Here is a 16450-nt window from a genome sequence, read left to right as displayed (position 1 = left end):
TTATAGCTGAAATACAGTGGAGAATTAAACTCCATTCTCTGTGGCATAACACTGTCTAGTTATGAAAGAAGCAGATGCCAGAGGTAGGGATGCAGGCAGCACATCTACCGCAGCAGGTTCAGCCACGACAGCAACCCCTGGGAGCTGTGGGAAATGGCAAAGCAAAATAGGTCAGGGTTCCCAGACACGGACAAAATGGATTTCTTAAAGGTCTGCCACAAAAGGCAGGCTGGGACTGTGACCTTTACAGGGAGAGAGGCGGGATGAGAGATGAGTCTTGACGGCTCCACACTCTCCCTCCCCACCCGCAGCGGTGGCTGCCCGACAGACCGTCCTCTTCCCAAAAAAAGTCAGCGAAGCGACGTTGAAGGGACCCAAGTTGCCATGATGACCACAGCCCTGGCATCCACAGGGCAACCCACGTCCAAGTGACAGAGGTGCCTTCTCCGGATCAGAGTCCCCACATGTTGCAGTGGGGCCACTGGAGCCCGCAGCGCTGGCAGGAAGGTGGGTGACGTTTCAGAAAGACCCTGTCCCCATGTGTACCAGCCACTGTGCTGAAGGGACCTGCCTGATGAAGCCAAGGTCATTACACGCACCCAACCGCGTCGTGCGCAGCATCCATCGCCTGGGTACCGGGATGCTGCACCTGCCCGGGGGAGAGGAAAAGGCTTCCAGGCACAGGGCAGCTCTGAAAACCACTTTACGAGAGCTGAGGGGAGAACAGAGGAAACTGAGACAGGAGATGGATGGAAAGGGAAACCCTGGAGCTCTTCCACCCGGCCGGTTCCACCTCCATCACCAGGTGGGAGTGTTGTACTCCCGGAGAGCCCAGGGAGGCTCCAGCGCGGCTGCAGAGAACAGCCCCACAGTTAATTTCTCCTTCAGATACCCAGTACCGCTGCCAGGAATAAATGCATAAGGAGAGAGAGGACTCAAGGAGAGATTTAAGCGCATATGGCACATGAATGAGCGGGGGATGGCTGCTGGAGGTGGCCTCCTGCCAGGGGTGCGCACGGTTTGGGGAAGGTTTCTCAGCTTGCTGAAGGTGTTTGCTTCTTGCAAAGTCCAGGCACAGTCTTCTTTGCCATTTCTGGAACGACCCAAAAAAAAGAGAGATGGTGGATTTGGGTTGGTTGGGATTTTTTTTTTTTTTTTTTTGCACAGCCGTTCCACAGAAATGTATTGAATTACCCTGAGAAGGCCTCCCAAAGACAGAGGGGAAAAGCATTAGGATATTCCGGCTGTGTACAATTTCTCCGCCACCCGTTCCTGCAGCAGCGGTATCTGGTTCAAATTGCTTTCCCTCGCTCGTCTCTCTCCTGTGCTGACAGCTCAGATGCACAGATGGACAAAACGTTCCTGGAGCATCCCAGACAGGACACCCCCCACCCCAAAAATGCTTCCTCCCAGATGTGCCAGCTCTGCTGGAGGACTGGGCTGGGGAAGGATCCTGCCGGAGGGGAAAGCAGGAGGGGACACTTCTTTTCCTGCCAACAGCCACTTTCACCTTCTTCCCCACTCAGCAGATCATTTTTGTGGGGAGGAAGAATTGTAAAATTCATTCAGAGGGAAGAAATAAAGCACCCAAGCAGCCAACAATAAGAAACCCATTTCCTTATAGAAGGACAGCTTGATTTTAACAGCAAGGAGCATATGCTGTTCCCGTCAGCTTCAACAGCAGCTCCTCAGCATCTCTGAAAATCGTCAGGCAGTGGATCGGCAGAGCTGTCACCTCCCGGTTGCCATGAGCGGGACCATCACCGCCGTGGAAGCCCCTGTCCGGAGTGGGAAATGCCCATGGTTTGCATCCCCATCCTCAAACAGGAGTTAAAAACATGGACCAGCAGCCAGAGTGCCAGGTGTGAGAGGACACCCCCATTTTGCCTGAGCTCCCCAGGAGGGCCAGGGGAAGCGCCAGCTTCACCCAGCTCCCTCCAAACCCAACCAGAGGAACCTCTGTGGTTTCCATTGCTCCAGATGTTCCTTTCGCCCCCACGAGCCGGCACATGGGGCTGATTCTTCCCACCCCCAGCACAGCTGCTGCTGTCCCCTCTTGGTCCCTCTCCCTAAGCACTCTGCGGATAAAAAGCAACACACACAAAAAGGTCCTTTGCATTAATTAAACCATATTGTTTTGAAAACAAAGCCCAAACATCCTGCTTCATTTTGCAGGAAAGAAATGGATAATATCTGATATGGGAAAATATAGGTCTGACGGGGACGAAGGTCGACTGCATGCTCATCCTCAAGGAACACTGACCCCATCCGACAGCCCGAGCGGAGGGTTTGCTCCATTCCCCAATTCCTCCCGCACACGTTTCGGGAGAGGTCGCTCCTCTCAGACAGTTTGGGATTAGCAGCCAGCAGAGGGTTTAGAAACCGGCCCCAAGCAAAGGAAAAAAACCCACCAGTAAGAGAGAGGCAGAGAGAAGTGATTTGCTTTAGAAAGTGAAAGCCTTTAAGTCTGTGGGTTTTTTCACAGACATCCCCCAAGGTTTTGTCATATTAATCTCTTAATGGGTTTATGGTAATTGTATACATGGCAACATTGAGCAGGCAATCCTTGTGCTGGGGAGAGCTCTTGTGCAGGGGTAAAGCACCAACCAAGATGATCAGATTCAAATCCCCGGCTCAGACACAGCCCTGCCCGGTGTTGGACCAGCTGCGGCTCACGGCTGCAGAGCCGCAAAGCCCTGGAGAAGGGGGCTGGAGGAAGTGGAAGGGCCATCAGGCCACGGCAGCAATGTTTTAAATGGCCTGGTGCTACAAGAGTGGCAGCAATAGCACCGGGGAGAGACAATTGCTGGAAAGGAAAAAGAAAAGACCTTGGGCAGAGGACGCAGGCAACCCAGGCTGCATTACCAGCTCTGCCACTGAATGCGTATGTGACCGCAGGCAAGTCACTGAGGATTTTTCTCCCTTTAAGGTACTCTGATGTGCAGAAGAGCCCACAAACTGGGTTTTTAGAAGCTCCCTCATCTTGCAACTCCCAGCTGCAGACTGCGGGTGCAGCAGCAACCGCCTCGTGTCACGACAGGGAGCACGGGCACAGACCGTCCTGGTGGCAACACGCACAGGCCGTCCTGGTGGCGCACAGACCGTCCTGGTGGCAACACGCACAGGCCGTCCTGGTGGCGCACAGACCGTCCTGGTGGCAACACGCACAGGCCGTCCTGGTGGCACTGCCACTTCCCCTCTGTGGACATGCATGGGCAAGGACGGGGCGCAGGACAGCACGCAGCAGAGAGGATGCGTGCTCCCCTCCGGACCACAGACTCTTACCTGCTTCTTCTTCAGCTTGGAGATCTGCTGCTCCACCATGGTGATCTCGCGGTCCACGCGGTCCATGTTCTGAATGAGCTCCTCCTTGGACAGCCGGGCCGGCAGCAGGTCCAGCTCGGCCTCGGGGTGAGCGGGGCTCACGGGGGACACGGGCTCCAGTTTGCCAGACAGGCCACGATCCTGGGGAGCACAAAACAACCAGGTCAGCTCCTTCCCAGGAGACTTTGGATCTTCCTCTCATCCTCCTGCATCAGCTGCCAGAGCTCCCTGGCCCATTCCCAGCCTGAGACACACACCCCCTCCAAAAAACCTGTTCAGCTCAGCAGCACCAGCTGCCAGATCACATCACCCAAGCTCTCTGCAACCTCCAATGTCTCCGGAGAGCACCAGGTTAGTCTCCAACAGACATGACAGCAGCTCTTCCTCCTGCCAAAGCCTCAGAGGCTCGCGCTACCTTCAGTGCCACCCACGTTCCTGCAGGATCAATAAATCCATCCGTATTCACCATCCCTTCACGTCTCAGCAGCCAGCTCAAGGCTGCACCTTCTTCACAAAACATGAGGTAGCCACAGACGTGTCCTCCTCGGATACAGCCACGGCCATGCCGGAGAGAAGAGCAGCATTAACCGTGCCAAACAAGAAGGGGCTCTGAGAGGTCCCCAAGGGAGAGGGGACCCCCAGCTCCTTCAGGGAGGTCCTCTTCCATCTTTTGTTAAATTCTGGGGGGAGCTCCGAGTGTTGGATACCAAAAGCATCCATCCGGAAATAGAGAAAATGAGGATAGGTGAGGTCAGCTGAAATAAGACTGTCTTGATGAACACCACCTTTTTAAACTCCAGGTCAAGAAGCTCTCAGCTCAACGAGACCCTTCAAATCAGAAACCACACAGATCAGCATAACCATCACAGGAAGCAAGGGGGAAAACACACCAAAACACTCGGCCCTTCCTCCAGTAACGCAACGACTTTGCTGAGCCTGAGGAGCCGGTACGCCCGAGCACCCCGCGGTCACAGCGCCTCCCCACATCCTCATCCCAGCCCTTGTAGACAGCATCACGTTTGCCAACTTCCAGAAGACGTTTCCCACCAAAGTGGCCGTGTCCCAGGACACCAGCATCCTTCGCTGGCGCCTTCCTCCTCCTCCCTGCTAAACGCGGCTCTAGCTAAGCCAGCCAGAGAGGAACCACCGCTGGGTGCAGCTTGAAGGCGTCCACACCCTTCCCACTGCTGCCATCAAGGGACGGAGAGCCAAGGAGCAACCTGAAACCGCCGCTCACTGTCTCGTTTTGGTTTCCCAGGATTAGACACCAAAATTTGTCAGCCTACTGCACAATCGAGGGAGCTTATTGGCGGGTTTTGTTGGTTTTGCTTTTCGTTTTCCAAGCAGGATTAGCAGGACAACCACAAACAGCAAAGGATAAATTAGGTGCTCATAACATCTCATCTGGATTAAGGCATGTGAAGGGGAAGTGGCCCATAGGCGGGTAGGTTTTTCTAAAGGAAAGCAGCCAAAAATGCAGGAGAGAAAGACTTCTCTCTATGCACATGAAACAAAAGATACCATCTCACACCTGCCAATAGGCAAGACAGGGCATCTTTAAACTCCTACTTGGCACAAAACCCTTTGGAAACCTGGTTTCTGATACATTTTTTTCTTTTTACCTTGCAGAATCAGAAGTGAAATAGCAGTAAAGCTGAATAAGGGGAACAGCTGCAAGTCACAGCACAAAAACCATCATCATCTAGTATTAGGAGATGATTATAGCAATAGAGAGAGGCAATGTCCCTGGACCTCAAATAACCAGTCACTGTCATTTCACAAGCACCTTTTTAAATAAATGACAAGCAGCAAGAAGAAGGAAAAACCAAAACTGAAGGAAAAAATAAAATAAAAATCTTGCCTGTGCAAGTCCAAAAAGCAGAGCTCCCGGATTTACACAAGGCACAAAGAGGCCCTTCTTCTAAATCACAAAAGTGAGCTGAAAAGAGGTTTGCAAAGACCAGAGTCCACCCAGGGCCAGGAGTGGACTCCAATGGACAGAGATATTCTAACTCTCTTTCCTTGCACTCTCAAGAAGCTGCTCAAAATACATCCCCTCGCTTCGGATAGTATCATACTCAGCCTCTGAACAACTGCAGTGTGAAACGTGAAATTCTTCTTATTAACACGAAGTCACAGACTTCGAAACCAGCGTGAGCTGGGAGAGCTGGAATAAATCTGCTGGAGGGAAGAAAACAATTACTGCATTACTCAAGTTGATATTTTCTCAGTAATTATACTGTTTCCATGTGATTTGTTTTTATACATGGCTAACAGCTACTGTAGTTCCTGTTTATTCCTGGACTTATTATTATGTGATTTGTATGATAACAAGGGTGGGCGAGCGGGGGGCAGAGGCTGCACAAACCTCCCCGCAGCCAGAGGAGATGCTGGTGTTCAAGGAAATAATTATCACTGAGGAGTCTATCGAAGAGCAGGGCCAGGCTTTGGGGGCGGGTTTCTTCTACAAGCTTTAATTCCTAACATAAATAACGTTAACGGAGCAAGCCTGCTACACGCTATTAAGCCACGGCTTAAAAAATAGCGGAGAAAGAGGTGAAAGAAAAAGGATAAGCCGACTGCTCGTCAGTGCCTTGAAGAACAAAACAAGTCAGTCTCCGGTTAAATCTGACGTCCCTGCCTTCAGACACACCGACGTCTGGGTGCACAAGAGAAAACACAGTGGGAACCCCATCCCTGGTCCCACGACATGCTGGAACCTGCACCAGACCGTCGCCACCTCCTTATTTTGCCCCACTGACCCACCTCGCGACTCCAGGGAGCTGGTGGGATGGAGAAGGGCGTCCGTGCCAGTGTCAGCCCAGCCGCTGGAAGGGCAATTTTTCTCAGCCGCTTCCCACCCTCCGGAGATGGCAGAGCAGCAGCTCTGTCCCATCCGCACCCAGCTCCCGCTGCACGAGCCATTTTGGCCTTTCTGCTCCCCTGACCGCACCAGCTGCCTCCTCAAGACTACGCTGCTGGAGTTCAAAGCCCCCACAGCCCCAGCCATGCCGGGGTGGCACGAACGTGTACCGAGCAAACAGGATCCCTCAGGATCTCCGGCACGGCACCACGGTTTTTGCCCTATCTATCATCTGCAGTAAGTCCTGGTCTCTCTCTGCCTTCCAAAACCAGATCATTAGCGATGTTCCGCCAAGCCCAGGGCAGAGATTTAGGGATGCCAACCTCACCTCTTCCACACTCTGCTCACTTGCTAATTACCAGCCGGCAGCAGCGTTTTCTGCTGGAGCGCCGGGAGGGATTACGAGGTGTCATCTGCAGCTCCTGCCCACTCGTACGTCTCACATCCTCACAGGCTGGAGAAGATTCCAAAAGCAGGCACGATGGGCTGGGGCTGCTCAAATTGTGCCCTAATTAATTCCCCCCAAGGAAACCATTAACAAAGGGAGGGCTTGTGATCAGTGCAGCCTGCGAAGGATGTCTCCATCACCCGGGACGTCTCCATCGCCCAGCACTCGCGCGGCAGCGCAGAGCCAGAGAACATCGCTGAACTCCGCCAACTACAAACAGTCCCCAAAACCCCACTGTGTGATGCTGTGCCACACGCAGGGACAGCGGCTTGTCCTCCCCATCCAGGACCCCGCTCAGAGCAGCATCGCACACCCCGGGATGAGAACAGAGCAGGATAACCAACACCCCCTGCCCCCATCCATCAGGTTTTAGGGCAAAACTATACGTGTAAAACTTTTAAATGGGCCAAATACAGACTAAAGGACTTTTTGTTGTTGTTGTTAAATGGGAAGAGCGTCCGAAACATTCTAGTGTATCAGCAGTCCCAAGATTACACCACTCACGGGCAGAAAAGCCAAAGGGGCTGAAAACTAATGTCTCATTTCCCCAGGGAGACGTGTGAGTACGAAGTCTGAGAGCCCGAGCAGTACGTCGAGTTATTGCAATTGTTTTGTTCGTGACCATCTGCTGCGCTAATGGCTCTTTCAGCCGCCCAACCCTTCAAACTCAAGACTAAGGAGCTGTCTAAAGACAAAGCTGAGTTTATTTCCTTTTTTTTTTTTTTTTTTTAAATCTGTGACTTTATGAGAAGGCCTATGAAATTCCTTTCCCCTGTAATCCAGCTGAATTCCACACAGCCAGAGCAGAAAACATCCCAACAATTTCTAAGCTTGCACAAAAAGTAGGTCAAAAAACTTCCCCAATGTTTCAACAGCTTGAAGCAATTTAATTGCAAAACCAGTACCAAATGCTGACCCTCCCTCCCTACCCCCACCAGCAGATTTACGAGGGTGGTAAAACCTTCACCAGTGAGTGCTACAGTTAAATGCACTAACCAAAGCCTAGTATCTGATCTTGCAAAACTTGCCTGTGCTAAAAAAAAAAAAAAGGCAAAAAAAAAAAAAAGCCTTTCCACAGTGTTATAGTGAACAGATGCTGCTCAGGATCTCAGAATCGCAGGGTCTGACAGAAGCACCAGCAAACGCGGCTCATGGACAAGAATAACGCATCAAATCCAGCAAACCTTACTCAGGCAAACTCCCACCGAAGCCATCGGCATTACACCGACAAACGGATGTTGTGCCTCTCATTAGCTTCTTGCATTTCCCCATTAGTGGATAATAATTGCATTGAATGCGTACGTTCCCTACTGACTTTGCAGGAGTGATGAATTCTCACATGCTCATTACAAAGAGGAGCTAATCACTCCACCTCTCATTAAGAGCTGCCCAAGGTTGCCTATTCTGCATCACTGGCTTTTCAGTTGAACCTAAGTTTGCTAAAACGTTAACTTTCTGGACTAAAATTTTCCATGCTGAATATTTGCTTCAGGCATTTTTAGCCTTTTTTGTTGTTGTTCTAAATACTAAATTTCAGCCAAAACAACTCTGCCGCTTCCAAGAACAAGTTTACAGGAAAATATGCCTTTCTGCAACGTTCAGAAAGATTCTGGGAACCTTTTCTTTGAGCATCTTCGCCGCAGTTGATACATCTGGCGAGACTGCTCTGTGCCAGTCATTTGCCTTTTGTTAACTCTGAAAGAGTGTCCAAATAAAAATAAATAAATAAATAAAAATCTCATTTTGGTGCTTTCATAGGGGAATGACATCGAACTGATCAAACAAGTGTAGTGGGGTTCTGGGGAGCTCCAGAGGGAAAAGGGAAAAGGGAAAAGGGAAAAGGGAAAAGGGAAAAGGGAAAAGGGAAAAGGGAAAAGGGAAAAGGGAAAAGGGAAAAGGGAAAAGGGAAAAGGGAAAAGGGAAAAGCTGGAAGGACCTTCCCGGCACGTGTGTTGTGCTCTGGGCCAACAGCAACAAGTGAAGAACTGCAGGAGTCGTGGTCTGGCCAGCAGGTAAAGCCCAAGACCACCCACCAAAGGTTTGCACGAGAAAGGCACCAGGTACATCACCCACCCGCTTAAGCACATGTCAAAATCCTACACCAGGATATTCAAAACTGAGGTGACTAAGACATCCCTCCAGTTTATGGAGGTCAAAAGGACAAGGCTGCCCCAAGCTCACCAAAACACTTGAGAGGCACAAAACACACCTCTTAAAAAGGAGCGAGCTGTGAAAAACGCCTCCGATTACATTAAACGCAAAGGTAGGGAGGCAAATTTTTAATTGCCCAATTTGAAGCTCGGCCAGGGCGGTGGGGTTAACACCTCCTGGCTTGGCAGAACCAGCCTGTAAAGGCAACGGGGCAGCTCACGGCTCCTGCCAGCAAAGCGGCCGGTCCCTGGGGCTCCGATCACCCGCGGCTTCCCTGCAACCGGGCGACTGCAGGCAGGTTTCACAGGGACCTGAGCCATTGCCACGGACTTACACAGAAACGCGGGACGTGGTAACGCGGCCTCGCGCCCATCGCCCTCTCCTGGTTTTGCATTTCTCCCCGTGCCGGCGGCTCAGGGAGCTTCCTGGGGGGACCCCGGGGGGCAGGAGGGTTCCCTGCCCAGGGGTGCGGGCAGCGCACACCCCAAAACCTCCTCCTGCATCCCGGGAAGCACCTCGTCACCAAACCCAAAAACCCCAGAGGAACGTAACGCTTATTCTGTGCCTTTGAAAGTTTTAGCCTCCTATCATATTTTTTTATTATTATTTTTTTTTTGCAACACGACCATCCTCTTTCAACTGCCACATGCACTAAAGCAAAGTCCGAGTCTTTCCAGGACACCAACCGCACAGAGACGAAGCATTTAGGTCCACGTTAACACCAGCGGACACATTCCCTCTGATCTGAGGATGCTGGAAGAGTCTCTGCCAAATCCCAGCTGGTCCTCAAGAAAGCAGAAAGCCCTCAAGCCCCAGGTGCTAGGCTAAAAGTACAATGGAGTTTGCCTTTTGTAAAAAAAGCCTTCGCAGAAAAAATTCCCTAATTTATAGTAGTACAATCCTCAAGTGGCCAGCCCAAAAGCCATCGCGGTGTGACAATGCCTGCACCAGCACGCGTTAGTCCCGCAGAAGTGGGGAGGGCAGCAGGACCCCAGCCCGGCCGAGCCCCCCGAATCCCACGTTCCTGCCCTGCACCCTAGGAAGCTCTGGCTCATTCACGGGGTGACACCAGGTGCATCCTCCAGCACACGGGCAAACACACAGGAGGGAAAATCCACCACGGCAGCTTCTAAAAAACCTCAGTTATTTAAAAACAAAAAAAATCGAGGGGAAATGAAAAGACAAAAGCCCTTCTCAGCCTGGTGTTATCAAGCAGAGGAAATGAGACTTCTAAAGCTCCCATTCAGGGAGGAGTGTGGGGGAGAGAAATCCCACTCCAGACGCACTTGAGCGAACAGCTTTTGAAATGGAAATGTTGCTCTTCAGAAACATTTGAATTTCCTGCTATTTCCAGGAGGAGGAAGGCGGCAGAGGGGGGATCAGGGGCTCCTCAACCCTGCAAATCCGAACGAGGGGCACTGGGGCAGCACCGGGGCAGCCCAGTCCAGAAGGGATGTGTCAAGGGAGTTAATCTGGACCAGCACACGGTATTAAGTCAGCTTGACGGGACATTGGATTTAGAGGGAAGGCAAGGGAATGAATGAAGACAGCTCTAAGCACTGCTGCAAGTAAGACAGACCTAAAAGCTGCTCATGCTGCCTCCCTCCATCCTCCCTGCACAACCATCACCCAAATTATTTTTGCCCTGAATCCTGGAGGTTGAGCTGGCTGCTGAGAAAGGGCTTGAATGAGTATGGAACCTCAAGCAAGACATAAGACTATTTTAGGGGTGGCTGAGATGTGTTGTGCGGCCAACCTGTTGAAGTCTGTTGAACTCGCCTTTCGTTTTGGCATCTCTGCTTTAAGCAAGCGCTGGCCCTGCACACCATGGTCCCCAATGCGTTCACAGGACACGGTGGGGACATCATCTCCGCCTGCCCCTCCACTGCCTGACAAGCGCCAGCAGTCTGGCAGCCCATACAAACACACCACAGAACAGTTTGGGTGCCCCCCCTGCCACGAGCAGGGACATCTGCACCAGCTCAGGGTGCTCAGAGCCCCGTCCAGCCTGGCCTGGGATGTCTCCAGGGATGGATCATCCACCACCTCTCTGGCCAACCTGGGCTCTCACCACCCGCAGGGCCAACAATTTCTTACATCCAGCCTGAATCCCCCTTCCTTATTTTAAAACCATCACCCCTTGCCCTATCACAACAGCTCCTGCTAAACTGCACCAGCCATGGTCCCAAAGCATGCGGGTGCGTGCGGGACGAAGGGACACGGCCCCGGCTGCTTGCAGACACCGCTGTGCACGGCAAGAGGCGGGTGCAGCACCCAGCACGTCCCCCCGGCTCGCTGACGGGGAGCTCGGGTGGCCAAAGCAGCCGCGGGCTGCACCATCCGTCAGAGCCAGCGCCAGCTGCGCTCAGTGGTTCATCGCTCTAACAACTGTGCAGACGCATGGAAGGGGGTGCCCCGACATTCGGGGAGTAGCCATTTCCTTCGCTGCTCCGCCTGCTTTTCCACCCGGAGGCCACATCCTGAGCCCCGGTGGCAGCAGACGGGGGTGGCAGTGCCGGCTGTCCCCAGCGCTGTCCCCACGGCCGGCGGGGCAGGAGGGTGGGAGGAAAGAACATCCCAGGAGCAGGAAACGCAGGCGGGTGCAGGTCCAGACACGGGCCAGCAGCCCAGCCCTCCACCTCGACAAGCCCAGAAAAACATGCAAAACAAACCTTTCAGAAGCATTTTTAATATATTTGGAGATTTTTTTCTGACAGAATATATTCCCCCCCCTCCCTCCATTCAGCAGGTAGAGACAGTTTCAGGGTGTAGGAACCATCACGGTGTCTCAAGCACAATACTGCTCAACCATCACTCAGCTTCGTGATTAGAGCAAGACTGACCAGGGAAAAACCAAATACCAACAACAGCGCCAGGTAAAGCAGCTTCCGAAGGCTCAGGGCAGAAGCACCATTTCTAATCGCAAATGGCTGTGGGAGACACCCAAACTGCAAACCTCTGCCCAGGCTGGTCCTGCGGAAAAGCATGCAGCACCCGTCTCTTTGGGCCAGGATGTTACAGTAAAAAACCCCGAACATCTCGGCTCCCATAACAAGAATAAGCTCACAGTGAATTTGTTATTATCTGTTAGCAAAGCAGCAGCTTCCCACCAAGGCTGGAATTTCCATCTTGGTTTGGCAGGCATGGGGCTGTGAAATGATTACTGTGTTTACTTTTCCTTTGCTAACTATAAAATCCCATTCCACCGCCCTGCCAAGAATGACTGAAGCTAATAAAATTCAGGCATTTGGAAGAAAGCAGTAATAAACCTCCCTTTTGGGGCCTTTATGATGAAATTTCCCCGCTCTGATCAGCGATTATGCTGTATTCATGAACACTAGTGATGTCTCCAAGTGCACCCAGATTGACTCAAATCAATATTTAGCTTTGCTCGAGACTGTAAGTCTTTCTCCGTGTGGCTGCTGAAGGCAGGATCACTGAACTGCACAGCTAGAAGAAGCCTTTGAAAAAACGGCTTACAAGCAGGTAAGGCAGCATGTATGTATGTGTGTACACATAAAAAATGTAGGCTTTTCAATTACTTAAAAAACAGGGAAAAAGTATATACACATAAAACACGCATGGATGCGCGAGTTTACACATCCCTCTCCAAATATATTGAAAGGTATTAGTATAATGTACACTATATATCTATATACACATACCTGACTATTGTTCAGTAGCTTTTAGTGTTTGAAATACCGTTATGTTCCTGTGTTTACATCTGCTGCTCTGCTAAGGCAGAAACACAGAGCTGCTGGGGGCGATCTGCTCCGCGTCTCCTCCGCGATGGCTGGCGCGAGATAAAGTAACACAGACCTGAAAAACAGCCTCAAACAGAAGTCCGCGCTTGGTTTGGTCGCGTAACCACGCGGGATGGCTTGATTTGCGCTCGGCAATGGTTCTTTCTTAAGCAGCCATGGGAACGACGGCATCCAAGGCAAGATCAGAAAGCAGAAACGATCGCTGCTGCTCCTCAGGGAGCAGCGCAGGGAGGAGAGAAATCAGCTGCGTCCCTTGTCAGGGCAGCGATCAGAGCAGGCTGGTCAAAGGCAAGTCTAGGACGTGTCACCGTGCAGGCAGAGCAGGTGACAAAGTGCCCGGTGTGGCCCTGGCGTGGGTGCTGGGGGCTCTGCAGCCCCGGGGGGTCCCCTTGGGATGCAGTGGAGGCACCGGGCACCCCCACATCTGCAGCCCGGCCCGTCCTCTGCCGCGGGGCACTGCCAAGGGACAGCGTTCCCCTTGTCCCCTGCATCCCGCAGGAACACGTACTGCACTTGGGGTTAAAGGGGCTGCCCCCCGGGGCAGGAGCTGGGCTGAACGTTGCCGCACGCAGAAGGTGCTCGGATAAAGCGCTAAAGCGACCAGAGTAACAACATCTAGGTCAGGACCGCGAGGAGGGGGTTCAGGTCATTTCATCCCACGCTGCCTCCCCCCCACTAATTTCTGCTTTCGATTCACCAAACCGGGGGTAGGACACCTCGCTCCTGCTGGGCAAAAGCGCATTTCCAAGGGCAGAGGGAGCAGCTCCACCGCGCTCCCGCTCCTCACCCGCCTGGAAGAAAGGTGCCAAGAATTAGAATTACATTTTTCAAGAGCAGCAGAACAAGCCAAGGGCCTGTCAGCTTGTCCTAAAACAACCCCTCTCCGCTCGCCGAGCGCACAGCCAGCATTCCTGACACACACCAGTGTCCAGCGCCCCTCGGCCCCCCCATGCAGAGCATCTCGTGGTGGAGCAAGCCAGAAAACCCTCTGAACGTTCTCCGCCTAAAACACAGCCAAAGAGTTTTTGTTTAAAAAGCAGATTTGGGTCCAAAAAGAAAGGAGGTTTTCAGCGAGTGATTGCAACTAGGCCCTTTGGCACTCGACAGCTCCTCTCTTGTTATGGATGCTGAGGGTGTTGTTAAGAGATGAGGCTCCACGAAGCACGGACGTGAAATCACGGAGCTTTAGCAAGAGCTGTTGCCATGTTCAGTACGTTATTACAGCTCCATCACCACAGGCACAAAGGGCAGCAACTCCTCTCTGCCAAATCCATCTCAGAAATCACTCCCCCACCCCGTCCCCTCCAGCAGCCGCAGAAAAACACCATCGATTGCTGCTGCATCTCCACAGCTTTCCAGCCAGCGCCGGGAAGGAAGGATTTAGCACGAAATACCCTCCTCCTCCAGACACAGCACGTCAAATTAATCTGATCGGTGTCACAACTCGCTGGCTTTCATTGCGTGAGTCAGAACCGCGGATGGGCTGCATTCCATAACGATGGAAAAGTACAGCCCCAAAAGTGTGCTCGGGGCTGTATGTTCGCGGAGAAGACACCTGAGCTGCTCCCACCAAACCTCCCCGGGAAGAGGAGAGGTGCGCAGGGTGCTGAACAAGGAGGGCGCTGAACTCCACGTTCATCTGCCATCGGTGACAACCTCCTGCTGCTTTGTCACCTCCGCTCACCAGCCAGATCACAGGGAAGCAGGAAGAATCGCGTACCCCATCCTGGAGCGCACAGGGATCCCAGAGATGTGGGCAAGAGAAACCCAGATCAGGCTGAAACTGCAGGGGAGGAAGAAAATACCCAGGACATCACTCTTGGTACCCGGACTGAATTCTTCCCTGGAAATTTATTCCAGGTGGGAGTTCCTTTTTTACCACGAACGTGCAAAAACGGATTGAGCGCAGGCGGCACAGCCATCCTCACCTGCACCATCCCCGAGCTTTGGAGCAACCACGGGAGCCCCGTGCCAGGTCCTGCCACAGCAGCCCCGTTTCCTAAGTCCCAACTGAGGACTGACGGAGTTAAGTAGCAAAGTATAATAGCTTTACTGTCCCGTGTTTCCAGGACAGCCCTGCTGTTAAAGAAAAAACAGATACACGTAACAGACGTACAAACGCTTCAAAGATGGAGAAGAAAAATCTCCATGAATCCACACAGCACACCCAGCTCCTGACACTGCCCTGCTGCAAGCAGAAAAAGCCGTCAATATTTCTTCCAATTACGGGGGCGAGGCACACAAAGTCAAGGGACATTCTTTCCCTCAAGCAGATCAGGTGAGATGTTGCACTGCGCGAGCCTTGCAATATTGACTGAATGGAACAGAAAAGTCCAATTATGTAAATGATGAAGCAGACTCCCGAGAAGCAGCCAGCCTTATCACACCGCCCTTCTCCACCGCTACGGCTTGAAAGGCAATTTAAAAGGTTGTTTTGGATGTCAATCACCGCAAATGAGCCGAAGAAGTGCAAAACAACCACCTGCGCTTGAGGCACCGTCCGTTTGCCAGTGGTTTTCCAGCCAGGCTGAGCCTCGGCTCCGCTCTCGGTGGCTCGGGGACGGCCGGGGGCCAGAGCAGGACAGAGCCAGGCTGTGGGTGGCTTGGGGAAGGTCAAGTTCAGTTTTACATCCTGCCCCCAGATCATTTCCACAGCCCACGAGGGCTTTACCTGCCATGCCTGAGCCTCTCAGGCCATAGCTCAGCTCTTCAGCCATGGGAAATTCAGCTGAAAAATGGAATAAAATCGGTTGTCTTGTCAATCTCAGTGCTCCTACCCTTTAACCCCCTACCCCAGGGCCGGCTGGAGGAGCCAAGTGTCTCACAAGGACCACGCAGTGCCTGGCAACATCGGCTTTTCACGTGAAACCCGCGTGAGTCCGTGCATGGACGGAGCAGCCTGTTCCAGGTACAACAGCCCTCCAGCTGTTTGCTCCCCTGGTTTCCCACCCCGAGCTGGTGCACGGTGCTGACGAGCCCCCGCAGCCCTCCCGGCACAGCCGCGGTGCAACGGGTGACGCGATGAGCTGCCGGCAACGCCGCGGCAGCCGGACTGCGGGTCCCCAGCAGAGACGAGCTCCGCAGGTGTGTGCTCACGGGCAGCTGAGCTGGAGTGCACACACTCACACGCATCCTCCTGCGATTCGGAAACGATCTTCACAGCAGACAGGAAAGCAGGGGAAGGGAGAAATCCAGCCAAAAGTGTTTGTGCTGTGACAACGTGAACAATGCAAATATTTCAGCTTTTAAATATGTTTGGAATGACAGAGAATGCCAACATCTCCCTCATCTTCCCAGAAATAGCTTTTGAATCATTGCTGCCCTAACTCAAAGTCCTCCCTCCCCCATGCCCACCCCACCGAACGGTTTTTGCAATCAGATTTTTATCAGGCACAAGTCGACAGCGTGAACAACCACACGGCAGACGGGTGGATGTCGAACATGTAGCCGGAGGATCCTCCTACTGCTGCTGAACTCAACAACCCCACACCGCTCGCTGCTGATGGGCACCCAACCGCAGCACCGGCCCCGGGACCGCGGGGAAAGCCCAGGGAGTTCAGAAGAAACGCTGCTCTGCAGGGAAAGGAGGGCAAAAGCAAGAAAGACCTAGATATGTTTGCACCTGCTAAAATTGTTGCATTTCACGGCTCAGACCTGAGGATGGAGGCACTTCCATAGGAGCCTGCTCCTCCAAGCAGCAGTTGGGAGGCCACACGCCGCGTGTGGGCTTTGCAGTGAGCACCCTGCAGTCCTTAGGGCGAGAATTTTTCTTATTGTGGTAAGATGTTTGAGGCATTTCACCTTTCACAGGGTGAGAAATATTTTTCTTCTCATAGCAAGTTGTTAGAGGCGTTTCAGCTTTCACAGGGCTGATGAAGCCACACACAGCGCTGAGCTCTA

At 52.6% G+C, this 16450-nt stretch overlaps 1 protein-coding gene across 12 annotated transcripts in view; it reads right to left on the bottom strand.

Annotated features, from left to right (window-relative positions):
• NCOR2 (nuclear receptor corepressor 2) overlaps nucleotides 1-16450 on the bottom strand; it is a 226376-nt gene that overhangs the window by 114775 nt on the left and 95151 nt on the right. For all 12 annotated transcript variants that reach the window (XR_010607082.1, XR_010607083.1, XM_065646424.1 and 9 more), the window contains exon 5: nucleotides 3286-3465. Coding sequence is in view for 10 of the 12 variants with exons in the window: in XM_065646424.1 (XP_065502496.1) it covers nucleotides 3286-3465 (180 nt within the window). In the remaining 2 variants the exon portion in view is untranslated. The remainder of the gene's footprint in view (nucleotides 1-3285; nucleotides 3466-16450) is intronic.

The sequence above is a fragment of the Caloenas nicobarica genome, chromosome 16 (genome assembly GCF_036013445.1).
Source record: "Caloenas nicobarica isolate bCalNic1 chromosome 16, bCalNic1.hap1, whole genome shotgun sequence".
Lineage (NCBI taxonomy): Eukaryota > Metazoa > Chordata > Aves > Columbiformes > Columbidae > Caloenas > Caloenas nicobarica.
Note: the sequence above shows the minus strand (reverse complement) of the source record. Positions and strands in the feature narration are given on the sequence as shown.